This window comes from Palaemon carinicauda, chromosome 2, assembly GCF_036898095.1.
Source record: "Palaemon carinicauda isolate YSFRI2023 chromosome 2, ASM3689809v2, whole genome shotgun sequence".
In the NCBI taxonomy this organism is placed as follows: Eukaryota; Metazoa; Arthropoda; class Malacostraca; order Decapoda; family Palaemonidae; genus Palaemon; species Palaemon carinicauda.
Window position 1 is genome coordinate 59,429,924 of NC_090726.1, and position 17,500 is coordinate 59,447,423.

Consider the following 17,500-nt stretch of genomic DNA (forward strand, 5'->3'; position numbering starts at 1 on the left):
TTATTGAGAAGGTCTTTTAAGATTCTCGGAGATCAATTTATTCTGAAGGAGTGTTTTAATTCTTTCATTCTACCTTGTTTCGAGTATCGTTCTCCTGTCTGGTCTTCAGCTGCTGATTCTCATCTTAATTTGTAAGACAGAAACTTACGGTCTATTAAATTTCTTATTCCTGATCTAGATATTAATCTTTGGCAGTCGTTCAATTAGTTCATTATGCATGTTGCATAAGATTTTTCATAGTTATGACCATCCTTTACATTCAGATCTTCCTGGACAGTTCCATCCTGTTCGTAAAACTAGGCATGCAGTTTATTCTAATAGTCAGGCGTTTTCCATCATAAGACTCAATATTACACAGCATTCTAGAAGTTTTATTCCAGCTGTGACCAAGTTGTGGAATGATCTTCCTAATCGGGTAGTTGAATTAGTAGAACTTCAAAAGTTCAAAGTTGCAGCGAATGTTTTTATGTTGAACAGGCTGACAAAAGTCTTTTTATAGTCAATAGATGAATTATCTGTTTTAATGTTGTTAATGGTTTTCAAAATATTTTATTATAATTTTTCATTATTTCCTTGTTTCCTTTCCTCACTGGGCTATTTTTCCCTTTTGGAGCCCTTGGTCTTATAGCATCTTGGTTATCCAACTAGTGTTGTAGCTTGGCTAGTAATAATAATAATAATAATAATAATGATAATAATAATACCTAAGATACAATCCTTGCTGGAAGAGCAGGATTCTACAAACCCAAAGGCTCCAGCACGGAAAATAGCCCAGCAAGGAAGGAAAATAAGGAAACAAATAAACAATGTGAAATGTAATAAATAAAGAATATAAATTATCTTAGGATCATTAACAACGTTAGAATATGTCACATGTAAACTTGTTTTTACTCCAAGTTTGAACTTCTGAAGTTCTACCGATTCAACTGCCTGATTAGGAATATCTTTCACAACCTGGTCACAACTGGAATAATACTTCTAGAATACAGGGTAATACTGGGTGTCATGATTATCTAATTAGTAATTAGATGACTGTAGTAGTCAAAACTTGAAAGAACGTAGAATTATATGGCCAGATAAGGTGAAAGATGATATGGAGAGAAGAGGTCTGGTGGAAGAGGATGCCCTTGATAGAATGCATTCGAGAGGGCGTATCAGGCAACCGATCCCTTAGTGGAGAGATGACGCTGTGAAAGAAGAATAGTAAAGTTTTTAAAAGATAATCAATTAGAAATTTGTAACTGGATTTTATTCAATTTTCAATTAGATACCTTTCAATTTCACCTGACTAAACTTCAACCAATATTTGAATTAGGACAAAAGATAATAACGAGAAAATTATAAACTTTATGTGATCTGTAGCAGTTATAAACACATTTATGAAATCCTGTTTTTACAAAGCGTTCTTGACACATAACAGTGTTGGTACACATTGCAACAGTCCATAAATCTTCAGGCTTATAAGTGAAGGTAAATTGTATATTTCAGGAAGAGTTATTGAATTTCAAATAAACTTTGGGAGAAGAAATGGACGAGAGGACCTAACCTAACCTAACCTAATTCTAGTTCTTTCCGCTGGCCCAGCTCCAGATGGTGCAAGCCTGACCATAGGCCTTGTAGACATAGCTGATTCATATCTTCCAGGACCCACATAAAATGGGTCCTGATATCTTCGAAGTCCACCATTCGACGGCTTGAGGGCGCGGGATTCCTCTCCCTGCTGCCGCTCAGCTGACGCCGCAGCTGGGGTGAAGCCGTGCTGAGACCTCGTTGAGGAGTAGGAAGGAGGCGGGGCGTCTACTGTGGTCAGTCCTTCAACGCTAAGCTCCCTGGGGAAGACGTTGTCGGTGTTGTTGTTGTCAATGGAAGTGTTATTTCCACCTGGTGTTGTTGGGACGACCACGACCCGGGTAAGCCTTACATTGCGGGTGCGGATCAATCTGAGACGCACAGGCTGTGGTTCTGGTTCGGAGTCTTTGACACACAATCTGCCGACGCAGCAAGATAACTTGCTCAAGATAACTGTAACCAGGGAAAGATTAAAATGTTACGCTCATGTGCATACGCATGTGCACCAATATACACAAACACAAAACACATACACATATATACGCATTCACATTATTATATGCATATGTGTATAAATAGATATATTAACAGTAAGTATCTATCTATCTATCTATCTATCTATCTATATATATATAAATATATATATATATATATATATATATATATATATATATATATATATCCATACATATTTATATGTATATATATACAGTATATATATATATATATATATATATATATATATATATATATATATATATATATATCCATACATATTTATATGTATATATATACAGTATATATATATATATATATATATATATATATATATATATATATATATAGTTAGTTAGTTAGATAGATTGATAGATAAATCTGTTTTAAAATTCCAATGCTAAATTAAAATTAATGTACTTTTCTTTCAAGCCAAAGGTAAAACTTTTAGATTAAAACATCAAATGGAGAGAGGAGACGTTTAGATGGGAACCAGAGGCCTATATTACTTTCAAAAAGTAAAATAAAAATAAAATAATCTGAAAACCGAATCACCAGATTATTGACTGGAACCAATGCAGACAAAACAAGCCTTCTTATTTTGGTCTTAACCTCACTGCATATTTGCTCTTCGATGCATTTTCTTCAAAATCTGATTGATTTGTCCTTGAGTTATTCCCCCCCCCCACATTGCAATTATTTTCAAAGTACTGTTGCGTATTTTCACTCTGATGTACTTTATCCAAAAAAGTTACGAATTCATCCTTGGGCCATAACCAACATGACTACCAAGTTTGGTCCAAATCGGTACAGTAGTTTTTGTGTAAAATTGCTCACAAACAAAAATAAACTAACGAACAGACATGGGTGAATACATACCCTTAGAAAAATCTTCGATTTTGGCGCAGACAAGCTAATAATGATAATCAAAAACACCAAGAAACATTTAAAAGAGCAAATTGAACTTACAGAAAATAAACGCGGCGAGCCACTGAGCACACGCAGCGGTTATGGCGAATATAATGAAAAACAGAAATCCGATGAGGTATAGGTATTCTGCGCGTCCACACTGAAAAAAAAAAAAAAAAATAAGGGTTTGATTCCAATTGGAGAGTGACACAAAAGGATTTATTGCGCATGGAGATTTCGATGCCCTGGAACACAAAATATTTACTCGGGGTGATATTTTCAGAGTTCTGAAACACAAAATATTTATATGGGGGTGATATTTTCAGAGTTCGGGACAACAAATTATTGGGGTGATATTTTCAGAGCTCTGAAACACAAAATATTTACTTGTGGGTGATATTTTCAGAGTTCTGAAACAAAATATTTACTTGGGGGTGATATTTTCAGAGTTCTGGAACACAAAATATTTACTTGGGGGTTTTATTTTCAGAGTTCTGGAACACAAAATATTTACTTGGGGGTGATATTTTCAGAGTTCTGGAACACAAAATATTTACTAGGGGTGATATTTTCAGATTTCTGGAACACAAAATATTTACTTGGGGGTGATATTTTCAGAGTTCTGGAACACAAAATATTTACTTGGGGTGATATTTTCAGTTCTGAAACACAAAATATTTACTTGGGGTGATATTTCCAGAGTTCCGGAACACAAAATATTTACTTGGGGTGATATTTTCAGTTCTGGAACCCAAAATATTTATTTGGGGTGATATTTTCAGAGTTCTGGAACACAAAATATTTACTTGGGGTGGTATTTTCAGAGTTCTGGAACACAAAATATACTTGGGGTGATATTTTCAGAGTTCTGAAACAAAATAATAACTCGACGTGATATTTTCAGAGTTCTGGAACACAAAATATTTACTTGGAGTGATATTTCCAGAGTTCTGGAACACAAAATATTTACTTGGGGTGATATTTTCAGAGTTCTGAAACACAAAATATTTACTTCTGGGTGATATTTTCAGAGTTCTGGAACACAAAATATTTACTTGGGGTAATATTTTCAGAGTTCTGGAACACAAAATATTTACTTGGGGTGATATTTTCTGAGTTCTGAAACACAAAGTATTTACTTGGGGTTGATATTTTCAGAGTTCTGAAACACAAAGTATTTACTTGGGGTTGATATTTTCGGAGTTCAAGAACACAAAATATTTACTTGGGGTGATATTTTCAGAGTTCTGGAACACAAAATATTTACTTTGGGGTGATATTTTCAGAGTTCTGAAACACAAAATATTTATTTGGTGGTGATATTTTCAGAGTTCTGGAACACAAAATATTTACTAGGGGATGATATTTTCAGAGTTCTGAAACACAAAATATTTGCTTCTGGGTGATATTTTCAGAGTTCAAGAACACAAAATATTTACTTGGGGTGATATTTTCAGAGTTCTGGAAGACAAAATATTTACTTGGGGTGATATTTTCAGTTCTGGAACACAAAATATTTACTTGGGGTGATATTTTCGGAGTTCTGGAACACAAAATATTTACTTGGGGGTGGTATTTTCAGAGTTCTGGAACACAAAATATACTTGGGGTGATATTTTCAGAGTTCTGAAACAAAATATTTACTCGACGTGATATTTTCAGAGTTCTGGAACACAAAATATTTACTTGGAGTGATATTTCCAGAGTTCTGGAACACAAAATATTTACTTGGGGTGATATTTTCAGAGTTCTGAAACACAAAATATTTACTTCTGGGTGATATTTTCAGAGTTCTGGAACACAAAATATTTACTTGGGGTAATATTTCCAGAGTTCTGGAACACAAAATATTTACTTGGGGTGATATTTTCAGAGTTCTGAAACACAAAGTATTTACTTAGGGTTGATATTTTCGGAGTTCAAGAACACAAAATATTTACTTGGGGGTGATATTTTCAGAGTTCTGGAACACAAAATATTTACTTGTGGGTGATATTTTCAGAGTTTCGAAACACAAAATATTTACTAGGGGATGATATTTTCAGAGTTCTGAAACACAAAATATTTACTTATGGGTGATATTTTCAGAGTTCAAGAACACCAAATATTTACTTGGGGTGATATTTTCAGAGTTCTGAAACACAAAATATTTACTAAGGGATGATATTTTCAGAGTTCTGAAACACAAAATATTTACTTGGGGGTGATATTTTCAGAGTTCTGGAACACAAAATATTTACTTTGGGTGATATTTTCAGAGTTCTGAAACACAAAATATTTACTTGGGGATGATATTTTCAGTGTTCTGGAACACAAAATATTTACTTGGGGTGATATTTTCAGAGTTCTGGAACACAAAATATTCACTTGGGGGTGTTATTTTCAGAGTTCTGGAACACAAAATATTTACTTGTGGGTGATATTTTCAGAATTTGGGAACACAAAATATTTACTTAGTGGTGATATTTGCAGAGTTCTGGAACACAAAATATTTACTTGGGGGTGATATTTTCAGAGTTCTAGAACACAAAATATTTACTTGGGGTGGTATTTTCAGAGTTCTGGAACACAAAATATTTACTTGGGGGTGATATTTTCAGAGTTCTGAAACACAAAGTATTTACTTCGTGGTGATATTTTCAGAGTTCTGGAACACAAAATATTTACTTGGGGTGATATTTTCAGAGTTCTGAAACACAAAATATTTACTTGGGGATGATATTTTCAGAGTTCTGGAACACAAAATATTTACTTGGAGTGATAATTCCAGAGTTCTGGAACACAAAATATTTACTTGGGGTGATATTTTCAGAGTTCTGAAACACAAAATATTTACTTCTGGGTGATATTTTCAGAGTTCTGGAACACAAAATATTTACTTGGGGTAATATTTCCAGAGTTCTGGAACACAAAATATTTACTTGGGGTGATATTTTCAGAGTTCTGAAACACAAAGTATTTACTTGGGGTTGATATTTTCAGAGTTCTGAAACACAAAGTATTTACTTGGGGTTGATATTTTCGGAGTTCAAGAACACAAAATATTTACTTGGGGTGATATTTTCAGAGTTCTGGAACACAAAATATTTACTTGGGGGTGATATTTTCAGAGTTCTGAAACACAAAATATTTATTTGGTGGTGATATTTTCAGAGTTCTGGAACACAAAATATTTACTAGGGGATGATATTTTCAGAGTTCTGAAACACAAAATATTTGCTTCTGGGTGATATTTTCAGAGTTCAAGAACACAAAATATTTACTTGGGGTGATATTTTCAGAGTTCTGGAAGACAAAATATTTACTTGGGGTGATATTTTCAGTTCTGGAACACAAAATATTTACTTGGGGTGATATTTTCGGAGTTCTGGAACACAAAATATTTACTTGGGGGTGGTATTTTCAGAGTTCTGGAACACAAAATATACTTGGGGTGATATTTTCAGAGTTCTGAAACAAAATATTTACTCGACGTGATATTTTCAGAGTTCTGGAACACAAAATATTTACTTGGAGTGATATTTCCAGAGTTCTGGAACACAAAATATTTACTTGTGGGTGATATTTTCAGAGTTCTGAAACACAAAATATTTACTTCTGGGTGATATTTTCAGAGTTCTGGAACACAAACTATTTACTTGGGGTAATATTTCCAGAGTTCTGGAACACAAAATATTTACTTGGGGTGATATTTTCAGAGTTCTGAAACACAAAGTATTTACTTAGGGTTGATATTTTCGGAGTTCAAGAACACAAAATATTCACTTGGGGGTGATATTTTCAGAGTTCTGGAACACAAAATATTTACTTGGGGGTGATATTTTCAGAGTTTCGAAACACAAAATATTTACTAGGGATGATATTTTCAGAGTTCTGAAACACAAAATATTTACTTCTGGGTGATATTTTCAGAGTTCAAGAACACCAAATATTTACTTGGGGTGATATTTTCAGAGTTCTGAAACACAAAATATTTACTAAGGGATGATATTTTCAGAGTTCTGAAACACAAAATATTTACTTGGGGGTGATATTTTCAGAGTTCTGGAACACAAAATATTTACTTTAGGTGATATTTTCAGAGTTCTGAAACACAAAATATTTACTTGGGGATGATATTTTCAGTGTTCTGGAACACAAAATATTTACTTGGGGTGATATTTTCAGAGTTCTGGAACACAAAATATTTACTTGGGGGTGTTATTTTCAGAGTTCTGGAACACAAAATATTTACTTGTGGGTGATATTTTCAGAATTTGGGAACACAAAATATTTACTTAGTGGTGATATTTGCAGAGTTCTGGAACACAAAATATTTACTTGGGGGTGATATTTTCAGAGTTCTGGAACACAAAATATTTACTTGGGGTGGTATTTTCAGAGTTCTGGAACACAAAATATTTACTTGGGGGTGATATTTTCAGAGTTCTGAAACACAAAGTATTTACTTCGTGGTGATATTTTCAGAGTTCTGGAACACAAAATATTTACTTGGGGTGATATTTTCAGAGTTCTGAAACACAAAATATTTACTTGGGGATGATATTTTCAGAGTTCTGGAACACAAAATATTTACTTGGGGGGTGATATTTTCAGAGTTCTGAAACACAAAGTATTTACTTCGGGGTGATATTTTCAGAATTCGGGAACACAAAATATTTACTTGGGGGTGATATTTGCAGAGTTCTGGAACACAAAACATTTACTTGGGGTGATATTTTCAGAGTTCTGGAACACAAAATATTTACTTGGGGTGATATTTTCAGAGTTCTGGAACACAAAATATTTACTTGGGGGTGATATTTTCAGAGTTCTGAAACACAAAGTATTTACTTCGGGGTGATATTTTCAGAGTTCTGGAACACAAAATATTTACTTGGGGTGATATTTTCAGAGTTCTGAAACACAAAATATTTACTTGTGGATGATATTTTCAGAGTTCTAGAACACAAAATATTTACTTGGGGGTGATATTTTTAGAGTTCTGGAACACAAAATATTTACTTGGGGTGATATTTTCAGAGTTCTAAAACACAAAATATTTACTTGGGGATGATATTTTCAGAGTTCTAGAACACAAAATATTTACTTGGGGGTGATATTTTTAGAGTTCTGGAACACATAATATTTACTTGGGGTGATATTTTCATAGTTCAGGAACAGAAGATATTTACTTGGGGCTGGGGAGGGGGGGGTGATATTTTCAGAGTTCTGGGACACAAAATATTTACTTGGGGATGATATTTTCAGAGTTCTAGAACACAAAATATTTACTTGGGGATGATATTTTCAGAGTTCTGGAACACAAAATATTTACTTGGGGGTGATATTTTCAGAGTTCTGAAACACAAAGTATTTACTTCGGGGTGATATTTTCAGAATTCGGGAACACAAAATATTTACTTGGGGGTGATATTTTCAGAGTTCTGGAACACAAAACATTTACTTGGGGGTGATATTTTCACAGTTCTGGAACACAAAATATTTACTTGGGGTGATATTTTCAGAGTTCTGGAACACAAAATATTTACTTGGGGGTGATATTTTCAGAGTTCTGAAACACAAAGTATTTACTTCGGGTGATATTTTCAGAGTTCTGGAACACAAAATATTTACTTGGGGTGATATTTTCAGAGTTCTGAAACACAAAATATTTACTTGGGGATGATATTTTCAGTTCTAGAACACAAAATATTTACTTGGGGGTGATATTTTTAGAGTTCTGGAACACAAAATATTTACTTGGGGTGATATTTTCAGAGTTCTGAAACACAAAATATTTACTTGGGGATGATATTTTCCGAGTTCTAGAACACAAAATATTTACTTGGGGTTGATATTTTTAGAGTTTTGGAACACAAAATATTTACTTGGGGTGATATTTTCATAGTTCAGGAATAGAAGATATTTACTTGGGGGGGGGGGGGTGATATTTTCAGAGTTCTGGGACACAAAATATTTACTTGGGGGGGGGGGGTGATATTTTCAGAGTTCTGGGACACAAAATATTTTCTTGGGGGTGATATTTTCAGAGTTATGGAACACAAAATATTCACTTTGGGGGGTATTTTTCGAGTTCTGAAAAATATAATATTTACTCTGTGTGATATTTACAGAGTTCTGGAACACAGAATATGTAGTGTACTGTGGTATTTTAGGGGTTCTGGAAAACATAATATTTACTCTGTTTTATTTTCAAAGTTCTGGAAAACAATGTTTAGTCTGTGGGATATTTTCAGAGTTCTGGTAAACATAATATATACTATGTGGGTATTTTCAGAATTAAGGAACACAGAATATTTACTATGTGGTATTTTTGGAGTTCTGGAAAACACAATATTTACTATGTGTGGTATTTTCAAAGTTCTAGAAACCATAATATTCACCCTGTGTGGTATTTTCAGAGTTAAGGAACACATAATGTATACAATGTGATATTTTTGGAGTTCTGGAAAACATAATATTTACTTTGTGTGGTATTTTCAGAGTTCTGGAAAACAATATTTACTCTGTGTGGTATTTTCAGTATTCTGGAAAACATAATATTTACTTTGTGTGGTACTTTCAGAGTTCCGGAACACAGAATATTTATTGGGTGGTATTTTTGTTATTCTGGAAATTAATATATTTAAACTGTGGTATTTTCAGCTCTGAAAAATATAATATTTACACTGTGGTATTTTCAAATTCTGAAAAATGTAATATTTTGCTCTGAGTAGTACTTTCAGAGTTCTGGAAAACACAATATTTACTCTGTGTGGTATTCTTAGAGTTCTAGAAAGCATAATATTTACACTGTGTGGTATTTTTAGTGCTCTAGAACACAGAATATTTACTGTGGGGTATTTTTGAGATTCTGTTAAACAATATATTTACACTTTGTGTTATATTTTCAGAGTTCTCGATATCATATTTAAACTGTGTGCTATTTTCACAGTTATGGAAAACATAATATTTTCACTGTGTGGTATTTTAATAATTCAGGAAAACATATATTTACTCTGTGTAGTACTTTCAGAGTCATGGAACACATAATATTTACTCGTGTGGTATTTTCAGAATTCTGGAACACAGAATATTTAATATATGGTTTTTTCAGAGTTCTGGAAATCATAATATTTACACTGTGTGGTATTTTCCGAGTTATGGAAAACAGAATATTTACACTGTGTTGTATTTTCAGAGTTCTGGAAAACATAATATTTACCCTGTGTAGTACTTTCAGAGTTATGAAACAGAATATTTGCTCTCTGTGGTATTTGTAGGGTTCTGAAACACAGAATATTTACTATAGGGTTTTTTTCAGCGTTCTGGAAAACATGATATTTACACTGTGTGGTATTTTCAGAGTTCTGAAGCACTGACTATTTACTGTGTGGTATTTTAAGGGATCTGGAAAACATAATTTTTAAACTGTGTGGTATTTTAAGTTCTGGAAAACATAATATTCACTCTGCGTGTATTTTCAGAGTTCTGGAAAACATATTATTTATGCTGTGTGGTGTTTTCAGAGTTCTGGAAAACATAATATTTACACTGTGGTGTTTTCAGAGTTCTGGAACACAGAATATTTACACTGTGTGGTGGTTTTAGAGTTAGAAATTAAAGTAGCGAAAAAGGCTATTAGAAAAAGTTTAGAATTAAATCCCTAATGACAACCCATGCTAATTGGAATAGGAGTCAGAGAAAACATGCTTTGGGCAAAACTCCATAAAGCATGTTACCTATCACCAGCCACCCGTTGAGATACCTCCGCTAGAGAGTTATAGGTTTTTTTACTGGTCAGACAGTACTACATCGGATACTTTTCTCTGGTTACGGCTCATTTTCCCTTTGCCAACACATACACCAAATAGTCTGGCTTATTCTTCACATATTCTACTGTCCTCATACATCCGACTATACTGAGATTACCAAACAATTCTTCTTCGCTCAAGGATCAACTACTGCGCTTTAATTTTTCAGTGGCTACTTTCCTCTTGGTAATGTTAGAAGGGACTTCTTAGCTATGGTAAGTAGCTCTTCTAGGAGAAGGACATTCCAAAATCAAACCATTGTTATCTGGTTACGGTTCATTTCATCTTTGCTGACACATACACAGAATTGTCTGGCTATTCTTCACACATTCTCCTCTTTCCTCATACACTTGACAACACTGAGATTACCAAACAATTCTTCTTCTTTCAAGAGGTTAACTTCTGCACTGTAATAAATATTCAGTGGCTACTTTCCTCTTGGTAAGGATAGAAGAGACTCTTTAGCTATGGTAAGTAGCTCTTCTAGGAGAAGGACACTTCAAAATCAAACCATTGTTCTCTGGTCTTGGGTACTGCCATAGTCTCCGTACCATAGTCTTCCACTGTCTTGGAGTAGAGTTCTCTTGCTTGAGGGTACACTCGGGGACACTATTCTATCTTGTTTCTCTTCTTATAGTTTACCTATGAAAGATTTATTTAAATGGTTTTACTGTCCTTAAATTATTTCAATAGAATTGTTAATTGCTTCTATTGTAGTACATTAATTTCCTTATTTCTTTTTCCTCACTGGGCTATTTACCCTGTTGGAGTCCTTGGGCTTGTAACATTTGGCTTTTCCAACTAGGGTTGCAGCTTAGCAAGTAATAATAATAATAATAATAATAATAATAATAAAATGACTAGGACTAAGACAAATCACCGTTTCAGAGTTCCTCTAAGAGCTGTTCCAGTAACACAAAAGCTTCTGGGTGAAAATCCCTTTGGAAGAATTCCATATTTATGTATTGGCAGCATGAATGGAAATAAGAAAAAAAAAAAAAAAAAAAAAAAAAAAAAAGCAACAATAATAATTTTGAAGATCGATCTTTTTGAAGCAAGAAACTGAATAATTAAACCCCATATCCTAATTATCTGAAGTTTTAGATGGAGTCAATTGCAAATAAATTGGTATCTAGAAAATAAATTGAAAGCTATCAGACTATCAGGAGATTTACTATCAGAAAGCGCTTGAACAGGTTAAGACGATTGGACTACGGTAATACCCAGACAAAAACTTCGTATCACCTCTCACTGATAGATCAAATCCCAGAATGAAATATAACAACAACATTTATTCCAATCCTATCTATAAAGAATGAAGGAATGCTCTACCTACTGCCTTTTTAAACAGAATTTCCTGCCATTAAATACCTTATTTGATCAAATGGTTTTAAGGCTTCCCATGACCATCTCCTACTATATATTTCTTTTATGATAGATCTGTTCTTTTCAGGTTGCTCGTACTAGTGCAAGGTTAAAACTCATGAAGTACGAATATCGAAATTTAATTAAATGAAAATAGAGGTTGATATTGTTGAGCTGACCTGTTGCAATCGTAAATGAATGACAAAGTGACCTATTGCAATACTAAAAGAAAGACTATTTGGCCTGTTACAATACTAAAAGAATAACAATGTGACTTGTTACAATACTAAAAGAATGATAATTTTACCTGTCATGATACTAAAAGAATGATAATTTTACCTGACATGATACTAAAAGAATGATAATTTGACCTGCTATAATGCAAAAAGAATGCCAATTTGACTTATCATGATACTAAAAGAATGACAATTTGACCTGTTATGATATTAAAAGAATGACAATTTGACCTGTTATGATACTAAAAGAATGACAATTTAACCTGCTATGATACTTATATAATGACAATTTGACCTGTTATGATACCAAAAGAATGACAATTTGATCTGTTATAATACTAAAAGAATGACAATTTTGACCTGTTATGATACTTAAACAATGACAATTTTACATGTTATGATACCAAAAGAATGCAAATTTGACCTGTTATAATGCTAAAAGAATGACAATCTGACCCGTCATGATACTAAAAGAATAACAATTTGACCTGTTATTAGACTAAAAGAATGACAATATGACCTGTTATAATGCTAAAAGAATGACAATTTTGACCTTTTATGATACTTAAAGAATAACAATTTGACCTGTTTTGATACCAAAAGAATGCCAATTTGACCTGTTATAATGCTAAAAGAATGACAATTTTAACCTGTTATGATGCTTAAAAATTGACAATTTGACCTGTTATGATACCAAAAAAATACTAATTTGACCTGTTATAATGCTAAAAGAATGACAATCTGACCCGTCATGATACTAAAAGAATAACAATTTGACCTATTGTGATACTAAAAGAATGACAATTTAACCTGTTGTGATACAGAAAGAATGACAATTTGACCTGTTGTGATAATAAAAGAATGACAATTTAACCTGTTGTGATACAAAAAGAATGACAATTTGACCTGTTGTGATACTAAAAGAATGACAATTTGACCTGTTGTGATACTAAAAGAATGAATATTTTACCTGTTGTGATACAAAAAGAATGACAATTTGACCTGTTGTGATACTAAAAGAATGACAATTTGACCTGTTGTGATACTAAAAGAATGACAATTTGACCTGTTGTGATACTAAAAGAATGACAATTTAACCTGTTGTGATACTAAAAGAATGACAATTTGACCTGTTGTGATACTAAAAGAATGACAATTTGACCTGTTGTGATACTAAAAGAATGACAATTTAACCTGTTGTGATACTAAAAGAATGACAAATTGGCCTATTGTGATACTAAAAGAATGACAATTTGACCTGTTGTGATACAAAAAGAATGACAATTTGACCTGTTGTGATACTAAAAGAATGACAATTTGACCTGTTGTGATACTAAAAGAATGACAATTTAACCTGTTGTGATACTAAAAGAATGACAATTTGACCCATTGTGATACTAAAAGAATGACAATTTGACCTGTTGTGATACTAAAAGAATGACAATTTAACCTGTTGTGATACTAAAAGAATGACAATTTGACCTGTTGTGATACTAAAAGAATGACAAATTGACCTATTGTGATACTAAAAGAATGACAATTTAACCTGTTGTGATACAAAAAGAATGACAATTTGACCTGTTGTGATACTAAAAGAATGACAATTTGACCTGTTGTGATACTAAAAGAATGACAATTTAACCTGTTGTAATACAAAAAGAATGACAATTTGACCTGTTGTGATACTAAAAGAATGACAATTTGACCTGTTGTGATACTAAAAGAATGACAATTTGACCTGTTGTGATACTAAAAGAATGACAATTTGACCCATTGTGATACTAAAAGAATGACAATTTAACTTGTTGTAAGATCCAAAGATTGAGAAATGGTGGGAAATGAGAAAATAAGTAATTGCAAATAAGCTCAGGTTAGATGAAACGATATGATGTATTCAGGCTATTCAGAAAGCAAGGAAGTATAAAACTAAATGGAAAAAAAACATTGGGGAATAAAGGTCTTTATGTAATAGGGTCGACGTGCTCCTGATGAGCCTTCTGTGTAAACGTTGGAAGGAGCAGATACCGTGGAAGTTTTCCGTACAAGGGATCATCCAAGATGTAGCGTTAAAATGTGGGTGTATTGATCTTCTTCTCTTGAATCAACCATTCTTTGCTTGAATATTTTGACACAACACGCTCTATTGATCAGGGAAGCTAGACAACGCTGATTCTGGCCAAAATTTGAATGGGTGACCGCCAACAATATATATATATGTATATATATATATATATATATATATATATATATATATATATATATATATATATATACATATATATATATATATATATATGCATATATATATATAAATATATATATATATATATATATATTTATTTAATATATATATATAAATACACATATACATATATATTTATAATTTATATATATATATATATATATGTGTGTGTGTGTGTGTGTGTGTGCATGTGTGTGTGTATAAATGAGTGTATTTACAGGTATATGGATGTATGGGCATTGGGGTTTATAATGATGTCTCCTTTTTACGAAAATATCTTTTCCTCATTCAAGGATTCCAAATACTGAATTATTATCTGTTATCATTTTTTCGATCAGATATTAGGATTTCTAATATCAAATGTTAATTACTGTCAATGACAAAGTATTTCGCTCTTGATATTATCATTATTATAAACATTATTGTTAAATCTATATAATTTATATAATAATACTTTTATTGATATGATATTATCATCATATCATTATCATTATTATCAACATTATTGTCAAATCTATATCATTTATACAATAATACTTTTTATTGATATAATATTCGGTTAGAAAAATTAGTAATCACTTATGTTGTAATAATAATAATAATAATAATAATAATAATAATAATCCTCATCATTATTATTATTATTATTATTATTATTATTATTATTATTATTATTATTATTATTATTATTATTATCTAACTTGAATGAAACATCATGCCGTATCTGTTGATCTTGGGTATTATGATCCACAATTATAAGCGTTGTATATTTAGAAAATAACTGGAGCTTTCGCACTTTTTCCAAAAGGCCTCTTCAGCTGCGCAAGCTCCTACTATTTTTTAAACATACAACGCATATAATTGTGGATTTTAATGCCCCTTATTATTATTATTATTATTATTATTATTATTATTATTATTATTATTATTATTATTATTATTATTATTATTGTTATTATTATTATTATTATTATTATTATTATTATTATTATTATTATTACGGTGACTGTGATTAGGATGATTAGATATTGGCTTATTGAGAAAGTCTTTCAAGATTTTCGGTGATCAATCAATTCTGAAGAAGTGTTTTAATTCTTTTATTCTATCTTGTTTTGAGTATTGTTCTCCTGTCTGGTGTTCAGCTGCTGATTTTCATCTTAATTTGTTGGACAGAAACTTACGGTCTATTAAATTTCTTATTCCTGATCTGGATATTAATCTTTGGCACCGTCGTTCGATTAGTTCATTATGCATGTTGTATAAGATTTTTCATAACTCTGACCATCCTTTACATTTAGATCTTCCTGCACAATTCCATCCTGTTCGTAATACTAGGCATGCAGTTAATTCTCCATCATGAGGCTCAAAGTTGCAGCAAATGTTTTTATGTTGAACAGCCTGACATAAGTCTTTTTATAGTTTATATATGACATATCTGTTTTGACGTTGTTTATGTTTTTAGAATGATTTATTGTTAATTTGTTTTCATCAATTATTTATATCCTTATTCCCTTTCCTCACTGGGTTATCTTTCCCTGTTGGAGCCTTTGGGCTTATAGCATCTTGCTTTTCCAACTTGGGATGTAGCTTGGCTAATAATAATAATAATAATAATAATAATAATAATAATAATAATAATAATAATAATAATAATAATAATAATAATAATAATATGTTGTCTTTTGAAATTCAGCATATTGACTGTATATACTTATCTATAATGTTAACAATAATTGCATAGACACTATCAATACAATACTTACTGAAAACGTGTAGCCACTTCCATTCTCAACACGGAATACTGTGTCACCATTACTCTAACCCCGCATGACATTAAACTGACCCCATGACCTTACCTTATCGTCATCCCGGTCACTCATCTCGTAATTTCACTAGGTCACCCAAAACTATTCCAAAAAAAAAAAGTGAAATAAAAGGAAAGAGATTTCTAATTTGATCAATGTAACCCCGACTACGTGACTGCTCTAGGAAAGATGTGTCTGCTTCATGAGATCAGGTTTCCTTATCTGATAAACTCGTTTTTTATAAGGTTCGATAGCAATGATGCTTTTGTTGATTAACATTCGAAAAATTAGTGGCTGATAGGATTTTCTATAAATAATCATTATTGTTGTTGTTGTTGTTGTTACGATTATTATAATAATAATAATTATTATTATTATTATTATTATTATTATTATTATTATTATTATTATTATTATTATTATTATTATTATTTTTACAATCCTGCCCGAGAAACAGGATGCATTAATCTCAAGGGCTCCAACAGGGAATAAGGAAATGAATAAACTATATGAGAAGTAATGAATAAATAATACAAAATATTTTATAATCAGGAACAACATTAGAATAGATTTGTCATATATAAGCTATGAAGAGAGCATCATGAGCCTTATGTCAGCCTGTTCAACATAAAAAACATTTGCTGCAAGTTTGAACATCTGATGTGCCACTGATTCAACTGACCGATTAGAAAGATCATACCTCAATCAAGTCTCAGCTGGAATAAAACTTCTAGAATACTTTGCAGTGTTGAATCTTATGATGGAGAAAGCATGCGTATTAGAAAGATTTTTAAAATTTATCAGATCACTATCACGTTTTCGACGATATTCAATTTTTTTTTTCTCTATCTTCAAAATATGACAAATTTTCTTTTCAGTGATACAATGCAAATTTTCAAAGGAAAGAGAATTTATATCAGAAAAAGAGGAAAACTTATCTAACAGGGGTCTAGAAAATATAAAAAACCAAATAAACGACAAAGATAGAAAATAAACATGATTCCTCACAATATTCTGAAAGAAGGAAAGTCAATTGTGAACATGAAAGTGAACTGTAATTAGAATAAGTATTCACTTGCTGCT

General features: G+C 31.9%; 1 protein-coding gene across 1 annotated transcript in view; it reads right to left on the reverse strand.

The window, feature by feature from the left end:
- The window catches only part of LOC137625357 (uncharacterized), a 26,045-nt gene extending 9,417 nt beyond the window's left edge, over window positions 1–16,628 (reverse strand). The window contains exons 1-4 of the mRNA XM_068356219.1: window positions 16,469–16,628; window positions 3,034–3,133; window positions 1,557–2,022; window positions 1,074–1,187 (exon numbers count right to left, since the gene is read on the reverse strand). Of these exons, the coding sequence (XP_068212320.1) occupies window positions 1,074–1,187; window positions 1,557–2,022; window positions 3,034–3,133; window positions 16,469–16,492 (704 nt within the window). The 5' untranslated portion in view covers window positions 16,493–16,628. The remainder of the gene's footprint in view (window positions 1–1,073; window positions 1,188–1,556; window positions 2,023–3,033; window positions 3,134–16,468) is intronic.
- Window positions 16,629–17,500: the final 872 nt, after the last annotated feature.